At 47.8% G+C, this 10,169-nt stretch overlaps 2 protein-coding genes across 2 annotated transcripts; one reads left to right on the plus strand and one right to left on the minus strand.

Moving 5' to 3' along the window:
• Nucleotides 1-313: 313 nt before the first annotated feature.
• On the plus strand, nt 314-3,403 carry CSUI_002151 (uncharacterized protein; the record flags this gene model as incomplete). Its single annotated transcript, XM_068062353.1, has 4 exons — nt 314-996; nt 1,538-1,706; nt 2,151-2,388; nt 3,177-3,403. A coding segment is annotated over one exon (210 nt), but the record flags the coding sequence as incomplete, so codon positions are not given.
• Nucleotides 3,404-5,160: 1,757 nt separating this feature from the next.
• On the minus strand, nt 5,161-10,157 carry CSUI_002152 (apoptosis antagonizing transcription factor). Its single transcript, XM_068062354.1, has 6 exons — nt 9,400-10,157; nt 8,268-8,609; nt 8,039-8,088; nt 7,318-7,379; nt 6,782-6,864; nt 5,161-5,955 (listed from the first exon to the last, which is right to left on the minus strand). The coding sequence occupies exons 1-6, from the start codon at nt 9,763-9,765 to the stop codon at nt 5,857-5,859; spliced, it is 1,002 nt and encodes a 333-aa protein (XP_067925672.1). The 5' UTR covers nt 9,766-10,157; the 3' UTR covers nt 5,161-5,856.
• Nucleotides 10,158-10,169: the final 12 nt, after the last annotated feature.

A 10,169-nucleotide genomic window follows, 5' to 3' on the forward strand; every position in this document is an offset into this window, starting at 1 on the left:
GGACTTTCCTTGGACAACACAGAAAGGAAACCTTAGCCGGGCAATTCTGTCCACAAAATCTATCGGCCGGGATGACAAGTTGTACTGTGCCCTCCACGGGCGTAGAAGTCGCAGCGAGTGAATGAAAAGATGTCGGGAACGGGTAATATCCAATTAGTATCAAAGCGCTGCTTTCTTGAAATCTGTGTTCTAGTTCTGGTTCTTCAAGCTGCACATCGAGAATGACCATTAAAGTCAAGGGTACGCGTGTGTTTCTGTGACGGCCTGCTACGCAGCTGCGGGATGCACCCGAAGACGGTGCGTCACCTGCTTAACTTTGACAAGGGTCGAGGTGGGACGGAGTTAGCGGCAAGCCGAGCGGAAGCGACTAGATGTGTTCGAGTCAGCGATGTTCGCGGGAGATTCCTCACCAGAGGAAAAACGCATGCTGCTTCTGTCAAGAGGTCCTGCTCGGAATTACTCAAAGACACAGCCTTCCCCTTCATGAGTTGCTTCACTTTGTGTCACCGCCGGTTCGCGTACTGATTGAGTGAGCAGCACGACCGAACCCTTTCAAACTCATCTCCCGCAATCTCGGGAAGCCAGCGATGACCCAGTTTAGCTGACTGGTAGACTGGTTCGCCATGTTGTTGAGCGATTCAGATTTTCTGTCCGGAAAGGCAATTCCTTCCAACATTTTCTCCTCATCTCCCTATTCTACTCTTTCTACCCGGGTTAAGCGATAGTGCCTCCGCAAGGGACAATCGATGCACGCAGGGTCAGATATTCTCTCCTTCTGTACAGTATCCTCGCCTTTTGCTATTCTCGAGTTCTCGTGGGATTTCTTTGATCCTTCTCATTCTTGTCGAAGAACTTCTTCGATTCTCTAGGCACACCAGATCTTGAATGGCGCCTGTCGGCTCCGGGTATGGGAACGCGTCAGCGTCTATGAAAGGTAGTGGGGCACCTCCTCCTATGGCCGACAGCGACGCCGGAAAGCATCCCGTTTCCAGGATGGTAAGCGGTCGTAGCGGGAAGCTTTTTGGTGAAATGAAGATGACAGAATTGAGCGCTTTTTCAAGAGAAAGGGACACATAACTCCACTTTTACCTCGTAGGACACCGTGCAATGGTACCTTTTGCCCAGTGGTGCGTCTAGCACACGTAGACAGAGTCTGTTACGCAACACCGACAGAGAACCGTTGTCTTCTCGAGCTTTTCATTCTTGAAAGAACTGCACTATAACCACCCCCTGTTTTACTAGGTGGAGCAGGGTGAGTAGTCTTTTACATTCAAGTAGCACAACACATACCTTTATGCCTACGCATCATTCTCTCTCTACATGTATGGCACTATACTGTAAAGCGTGCTTGAAGATCTCAAGCAGCTCTTCACTGACTTTCTTATTCTCGCAGCAAACATGTCTCTTATTAGTTCATCTGACTTCTCCCATGATCATCTGTTTAGTTATCACTTATCTATCTGTTTAGACCGAAATCAATCAGATCTTCACTCCCGTAGGTTTCTCCTTGTTCTCATGCCTGTCTTTTTGAACTCAGTGTCGTGGATCTAAGGCAGTTCTTTGGTTTCAAAGAGATACATTCTTCCTCTTTCTTGAGGCCGCATAAGAAACAGCCTTTCAGATGGATAGCCTCCAGGTCTCATCTTGTGGGGTGCCTGTTATTGAAGTTCAGCTGCGGCGACTGCCAGAGGATTATCGCTTCACAGGTGAGTTTCGACACAAAGAAAGATCGTTCTCTTCTTCGATATAATCTGCTTGCGCGGCTCACCACTCTTGCCTTCTCAAAGAAAAACTGTCGTACATTCCCTGGGTATAGCGACTCTAGGTGTAATCTTCTTCTCCTACCTTCAACTAACCATCTTTTCTTACCTTCAACGAACCACACCTGTTCCAGCTCAGGGGGGACCACACCCTCTCATATCGGATAGCACCATCTTTCAAGTGCTGTTCTCTTAGTCATTTCCCTCTGTGAAGCTATAAGAAGAGATAGACAGTTCTCTCGAAGAAGAAAGAGGAGACACGTGGACTATCGATCTTCATTCTTCTTCAGCAGTTGCTCTGTTGCTGAACTCCGAGAGGCAGCAGTGAAGGTGATTCGCCATCGCCAAACACCTCTTCTTTGTCTGCTTTTCCCGCTCGTTTTCACACAGGGTGATATATGGCCAGAGGCTTGGATCGGATCACATGTCAGCACTGGCCCTAATACCATCATCGAGTTGATCCCCTCAGAAGGAGATATAAGAGAGATAGGCCGTAATGATTTCAGACCGCATGTAGATGCTTTCTACGACTCTGGTGGTCATAGGGTTGTTCTTCTCTTTGACCTTCCGGGGTTCGATAAAAACGATATCGCGGTCGAAATTGATGCTCGCGCTCTCATTGTCTCTGGTAAGTTTGAAAGGCTTATTAGACAAGTTGGATTGTAGGAGAAGAGAACCCCCATGTGTTTCTTGACTCCGTCTCAAAGGGTAGGCTTGTTAACGCCGACTTCTCCTTGTCGAACTATCGTTGTAGTGCGCATGCATTCGGATAAGAGTCATGAGCCGAATGTCGAAAACATAACGGACACAAAACGGAGGCACTTCCTCAGAATGTGTTTCGCGATGACGGTTGAAGGTTCCTGTAGAGGAGGTGAGAGGAACTGACTTTTTAGAACACGCTCTCGGCATAGTAGAAGTACCCAGCGAGTTGAAGATCCGACTGTCACTAGAGATGGCGAGAGATAGTTGCCTCAGGGAGGAGGCAGGGGAACTTCCTGGGTGGAGCAAGCAAGAGACGTAGTCGGTAGGCGGAGGACTTGTTTGAGTCTCTGTGATTGAGATGCGGGGGAGATACGAGATAGGCTTTGCGCGACATGTCTCTTTCTGATTCCAGCAGTCTTTAGTTACTTCATTCGTGGACACTGTTCTCTTCCTTTAGGGTTGCTTTTGTTTCTCCTTTCTCGCGTCTTTACATGGAAGTAGAGTGAGATTGAGATTACTAGAGTAGCGAAAGTTTTCCTTCTTACCTTGTTTGTACCTTGAATGTAGAGGCGATAGACTTGCTTTAAAGATTCCATCTCTACTCACTGCCTCCTTACGTTTTCTTTAGAGTTTCTGAGAGAGCGACGCACGCACGTAGAGGAATGATCGATTCTACTTGGTGTGTGTCCGTGAATTTTTCCTTTTTCAAATCAGGAAAGAGAGAGCAACTTCAGGAGAAGAAATCTTCTGAAGGCCAACGATCTCAGCCCTTAGTCCGGGAGCGAACCTTCGGCCACTTCTGTCGCAAGTTTCAACTACCTTGGAATGCAGTAGCAGATGACCTGACTGCATGCATGCGGGATGATGGTGTCCTTGAGATATCCGTAAAAACTCGGGACGCTGACGAGGCAGAGCGGAGAAAGGCCGTCACAATCTCCTAACCACCGTCTACGTGAAAACACCGAAAGCATTCTGGAACTCGAGGAGAGAACATAATTATAGTGCTGCAATAAGAAGTCTCTCCACATGGAGATCTAACGGAAACATTTCGACCTTCGGAGCTATCGCATGTACACTCCATAGGTGGATGCTCCATATGTATACAGCAGGCGTCTGTCAAAAAGCATGTGATGTGTTCAGAGAGGGGAAGGAGGGCTTCCAGGCGTATTAGAGCTCTCTTTTTTTTCCCTTTTCTTTTAGTGAGCGCAGGCATGCAGCTAGTTGCTTTGATGAATACACCCACTGACTTGCGGAGAAAAAAAAGGCATAGCGTCACATGATGATGTGTTGCTGGGGCTGTGGTTGAGCTCAAGTAAAGAGAGCTCTCTTTTCTTAGAGAAAACTTGGGCGCTGACCCACCTTTCCTAAGAAGGCGCAACAAAGGCTCCTGCCTTTCAATTGGGTTTCTTTAGAATATCTGTATAGCTTCTCAGTTGTTTTGTACGTACTCGTTCTACGACCCTGCAGTGCACCGGAGTTGTGCAGTAGTAACGGTCACCGTAGTTCTAGCGCCCACTTCCACCGTTTACACCGTACCGCTGTCAACGTATGTCTGTGCGCATGTGAGAACCTGAAGGGCTCCCCGGGAGATTCTTTTTGAAAGAAGTTTTACGCCTTCGCGTTATTCGTGTAACGGACTTGGTTGGGGTGTACAGGGAGGACGGCTCTTTAGCGGCCTTCGCGTTCTCCGTGTGGCGTACTTGGTTGGACTGTACAGGGAGGAAGGCTCTTTAGCCGAGAAAAAGCTGTCGAAGGTTATGGATTGTTTCGCTGAAGGTCTACTTCGGATGCAGCGTTATTCTTTCGCTACACCCGGGGTTGATGTTCGGAAAGAGTCGCGTTAACTAGTGACGGACTTGAAAAGATTTCAAGTCTCACGCTTTTGTTGCGAAGGTCTTTGTAGGCCTGAGTATGATGGTATCGTATAGCAGGCGCAATGTCGCAAAGGGGACGAATGCATCTGTTCAGTAAGAAGGACTGACATGTGTAGAGGCATCAGTATAAGAGGCTTTCTGTCGAACTTCCTTTTGTTGTGACTTCTGTGCCTCTTCGAGTATGACCTGTATGGGACGGAGAGTCCGACCTTCAATGGATCCGTATTGGTAGCATTAGTAGCACGGTGAAATAGAAGAACCCTGTCGCTTTTGAAGTCGTTTGAGGAGGCACCGACGGTCATTCAGTCCTGTGCTGGTATAGATCGGAAGGTCCTAATCTAACCGGACAGTTCCCTCGCCTCGGAACATCAAGGAAAACTCTTCTTGGGAGGTGGTTTCAAAGCGCCCCCATACTTACATGTTGGAGAATGTCTGTCAAACAGCCACCCGCTCATCGTCCGTAGAGAAAGATGTGGACACCCGGATTACTACTACACGGCTGAGAAGGTATCAGTTACTGTGCCCGCGTAGTCAGCACTGTCTTCACCTTGACTTGCGGTGCCAATCTTTTCAGAGCACCCAGTACTGGTATCTCGGGTGTATGAGCCCGCAGAGGTGATACAGCCGAACCTGACCTCAGTAATGCAGCCAGACGGATGTGCGCGAGGGAAGGGATTAGCTCGATAGCCTGGTCTACTGTCTCTCGTGTCTTAGATAGCTTTGGTGTGCTGATCCCTGGAGTTATTGTACTGTAGGTAGAAAGGGAGAGGTGAAGTTTGCCGAGTAGAAAAACACGCTCAATTGTAAGCGAACCTGCTTGCGTTAGTAAAGGCTTGTCCAGAGCTTCTAACCGTAGTAAGTCCAGAACCTGGACTTCTTCACTGGGTAGGTAAAACAATGGCCAAAGTATCTTTCTTTACACCTACCGAGACAGAAACTCTTCACGATGTTAGCTCAGGAAACGGAAAAAAGAGAACAGAAAAACCACCTTCACCTGACAGGGGCTTGGCGAAGTTTAGGCAAGAGAGATCCGATGAAAGCAAGACGTGCAGAAACGGAGAAAGCTTTCGACGGGAATACGCTTGACATGCCAGTACGGTTGAATACCCAACCCACGCGTCAGGCCGTGCTCCAGAGGAGACTAGATAGCCACGCCAAGAAAAAAGAGATAGCAGATTGTCTTTGCACATCTTTGTGTTCAATCAGCGCACGCCAGCAGAGCTCATTTATATGTCTTCAAAGCCTCCTCTAATGTGTAGTGTGTATCTCAAGTGCCGTAAGCCTAACTTCAGAGTGAGGGGGCAGCCACGAAAGGAAATTCCTGGAACTTCACTCCTTCGCGCGTATCCCAACGCAGCAGGACGTTGTTATACAGCCATCTCGTAGTAGGCAAGCTTCTTGTGAGTGTCTCCAGCATATGAAGAGAAGGTACAGACACGCGACTTCGACACGGCTTGCTGCCGTCCCTTTCGAATCTCTTTTCTCCCCTGCTTGTCTCCTCTTTTAAGCCACTGGGACGGCTATTCATTCGCAAACAACTGACTCATTAACTTGTCTACAATAGTCGGATCCCCAGCTCCGGGCAAGACATCGAGATTGGGCTGCCACGGTATTGCCGCCTGTTCACACACACGCACGATCGTCAAGCGAGCTAGTACGAGTGGACGTGCCCTTACGTACAGGATGCGAAAGTAGCGAAACCTTGGGCTTTTCTGACTCCCTGTACAGAGAACGACAAGCCTACTGCCAAGAAATCCTCACGTCCACGTGGGGGAGACTCGCTGACATCACAAAGGTGGCTCGCTCAGTTGATTTGTACCTGCGTCTCTGATGACTTGGAATGTATCAGCTGCCCTTTCCGTAGGGACAGGCACGGCCACAACGGGATCCACACACGTGGGATGGTGGGGGTATATTGAGTACTCAAACTTCTGTGTGGGGTACCCACAGTCGCCTACGCAAATACACCGAGCCCCCGACAGCTTATAAGGGCGCGATTTGCAGGAATAGTTATGTTGATGAAACGTGTCGACACTATGAGAGACGAATGCTTCGACATCCGTCTACACTACATCAGAATCTCCCGTCATTTCATTCGGTGGACTGACTGAGAAGACCTCCTGCACCGTCGCCGCTGCGTGGGTGAGGGCCCCCTCTCTATCTTGATTGTCTACGACTGGGTGTGCATGCATAAGCCTGTGATGATTCATAATCGATCCTACTCAATACAATGAATACAACTGCCTGACGGTAGCATTTCTCTTAGTCTGAGAAGACGTAATGCTAAAGCCACTTCAAGATCCTTGGCTCGTACTCATCACAGCACCGTCAGTGGCCCTCCGTCACACACAGGAGAGGTCTCTGACATCCTCCGAGAAGATTTCATATCATTTCAACGGAGCAGAACAATGCCACCCGATCGGCATTAATCAAGAAGACACTTACAACAAGATTTTGAAGTTTCTCGATAGGCTGATATCGAATCTTCCGTCCTTTTGACGCCCTCCGATCCACATCCGTTCGCGTTCCTGTGTATCACCAAGCATAGCACAAATGTCCCCCGTGAAGTGTTTGCTGTCGAGAAACGTATATACGTCAGCTAAAGAAGAAAAGAAGCAGAAATTACGCAGGTAGAAACGACCAGGTATAGGTTCACGGTCAACCCTCTGCGTGCGATGTCGACTAAGATCTGACGCACCGAATCTACATTTGATGTATTCACCTGCCGTACTTCTGACACAAGTATAAAGATAGAGATGTCACGAGAACGTATATGAACGTTCTTAGAAGAAGATCCACGAAGACACCTACCTACGATACCTATTGGTAGAACCACGAGAAAACTGCACTGTTTCACAGAAGGTCATGACGAATGATGGACAGGTGCATCACACACGCATGCTATCCGAGGAGAGCCTTTGCTCTGCGTGCGTGTCCGCTACTCTTCTGTCTGACGCCGCACACGGCATGTCTGAGCTTACTGTTGAGTTTGTTGCGTATTTTCAATAGGCTCTTTTCCTTCTCGAGAGCATCTCCTGAATCCCTGAGAAACAGACAGATAACACATACACAGCAAAGTCTCACCGGACATGATCGTGTTTGAAGCACATGCAATGACGATCACTCCTAATGCAAGAAGAAGAAGAATCACTTCTGATGGCGAAGCTCACGCTCTTTTGCCTTCAGCACTTGGGCACAGGCCTATATTCAATTCCTTCACAAAGCTTAGACGGAAAAGATAAGATACTTCTGAAGAGAGTGTTTGTACCTTCTCTCGTTAGTTACTGTGCTTATCGCTCTCCACATACACTCCGAGAAAAGAATCAATGAAAAGAAACAGAATCCTTAGCTACGTGTTCTAAATTGCGCTTGACGAAGGTTAAGAAAGGAAGGCAGGTCTCCTACGCCTGTTTGAGAGCGCGTATCCCAGACTTTCATGGAAAGGAGATACACTGGTCCTGCTCGACGTGAAAAGACCTTGAAGGGCCTTCGACAGATACATATCTGTGGAAGTTGCTACCAAGAGGTCAGTCCACTGCAACTACACCACCTGGGAGCTTCGCGCCTTCAGTCTTCTCTTTCCTGCATGACTCTTAAGCGTTTCTATCGCAGAAGGAAATGGAGAAATCTTATAATGAGAATCTGGACAGATAACATAAGAGAAGCTCCCGCGCTTGGGAAGGAGAGATGACCGTCACTCACAGGGCGCCACCTTGTTTGACGACTTGCTTAAGTAACTCCAAATAGAAATCCTGGAAGCAGCATGAAAGACAGAGGCAGAAAGCAAGAAGAAAGAAGGAGCTTCACACCCAAACGCTACTTCCTTGCCAGACTTCTCTGTTGAGAGGTATGTTGAATCCTCTCTTCTCCTATTCATCTTTATGTTCTCTTGTGTAGAAGCTGAAATGAAAGAAGGATCGTACACACTCACTCCATCATCGTAATAGTAATGTCGGGGTGGGTCTTCTTTCTTCTCTTCTTCGTCTCTCTCTTCTTCTTCTATTTCTTCTCGCCTTGTTCTCCACATCCACTGAAGCAAATCACATCCTACAATGTGACAATGTGAATGGACCTGAGTTTGTTCTTGCTTCTGTCGAGCGGAAAGAGAGTCCTTCGGAGAAGTAGAGGAGCTAGAGGGAGAAGACGACGAGGGAGGAGGCAAATGAGCTGAATGAAGAGAACGAGGTAAAAGCCGAGAATACTGTGTCGTCATTGCATGCTGAAGTTGAAGCGAAGGAGGTTGACTTAGGGCCTTGAAGCTTTGAGACCGAGGCTATAGTGAATCAATCACACACAGATACCATCACAGAGAGAAGAAGAAAGAAAGATCGCACATATCACCCTTTGTTTTTCCTTCCATCGATTGGCGCGTGTACATAAGACACACCGACGGCATCACAGACATGTATAGACCCTGTCACCAGGCATACACATCTAGCTATAAGAGAAGAAGATGAGTTCGCGCAAGTAAAGGGATGGGAAGATCATGCAAGATGGAGAGGCAAGACATAGGTGAAACCCCCACAAGCAACAGTGAAGGTAGATCCAAATCGCATGACTTCTCTTTCTTTGTAACATAGACGAACCTGTGAAACTATAGAAGGCCCCTAGTCTGCATACTAGAGAGAGTTTCTTCTTGGCCAGAGAGGATGTTTTCTCTTCCTTCCACGTCGATTGTGTGCAAACAAAGAGGGATACGCAGATCGCAATGCCGCTTCTTTCGCATGTGGAACAGAGGCAAACGCTCTACTTTTTCTCTTTCTTCGTCATGAGTTAGTTAGACCTCTTTTCTGAGAATTGTAGAGGTACCCACGGCACACGGATCTGAATCACCATGGACCCCTAAGAGCCATAGTAGCCTCACACCTTATAAACCACACAGAGAGAAGCCATCGACAACGCATACATACATGCATCCACTTCAGGCCCGGACTTTGGACCTAGACATGTGATCGGTACACCGCATGCATACTTGCGTGCATACGCACATATACATAGAGATATACATATACATAGCAGAACAGATGAATCCGAGAAAGAATCGCGTCGGTCCATATACTTACATCGACAGTAGCATGCCAAGCGTCGATCTTCTCAAGGCAAAGACGTTTCGCTTTCCGATACCAGAGAGCATCAACCACATCACTCCACACTCCCATCTCCGTTTTCCGTTTCTTCCTTGAAATCCTCCTCTCTCTGTCTTCTTCTTCTTCTCCTCCCTCTCCCACCTTTGCGTCTTCTCCGTCTCTCGCGAGCTCCATTTGCATTCTACGCCATCTTCTTCGCCGACATTCCCAGCTGTCTTCTTGTTTGCTGTCATCTTCTTCGCAGGTATCGAACTCTTCTTCTTCTTCGTCTTCCTCTTCTTCGTCTGCAATAGGGAGAGAGCCTCGGGAGAAGACAGAGCCCTGGAGAGAGCGCAAGTCCATAAAGAGTTCAGCAGCCTCTTGTCTGACGGTAGCAAGCAACTCAGGCAAGGAAGAAGGGACCTCATCACTGTTCTCTCTATGAGCGAGATTTCCGTCATGAGAAGAAGACTTCTTTGACTTTTCTCTTAGAGACAGGACAGAAGAATTGGGGTGTATGTCAGAGGATTTAGTATCACACGCCTCAAGTAGCCTGAAAAGATCAATGTTAGGAAGTCGGTTTGTCTGTCTTAAGGCTTCGTTTAGTCGAATACGGAGAGCAAGGAGATCATTTGAAAGACGTTTCTGAACTTTCACATTCGCCGCTTTCTTCTTTTCTGCTGCTCGTGTTTGATTCTGAGAGGTTAGTAAGAAAGAAGCTTTCGACTGTTCTTTCTGTTTCAGTTTATGAGCTTGCATGGAAAGAG

Source organism: Cystoisospora suis (genome assembly GCF_002600585.1).
Source record: "Cystoisospora suis strain Wien I chromosome Unknown contig_896, whole genome shotgun sequence".
NCBI classification, from domain to species: Eukaryota; Apicomplexa; class Conoidasida; order Eucoccidiorida; family Sarcocystidae; genus Cystoisospora; species Cystoisospora suis.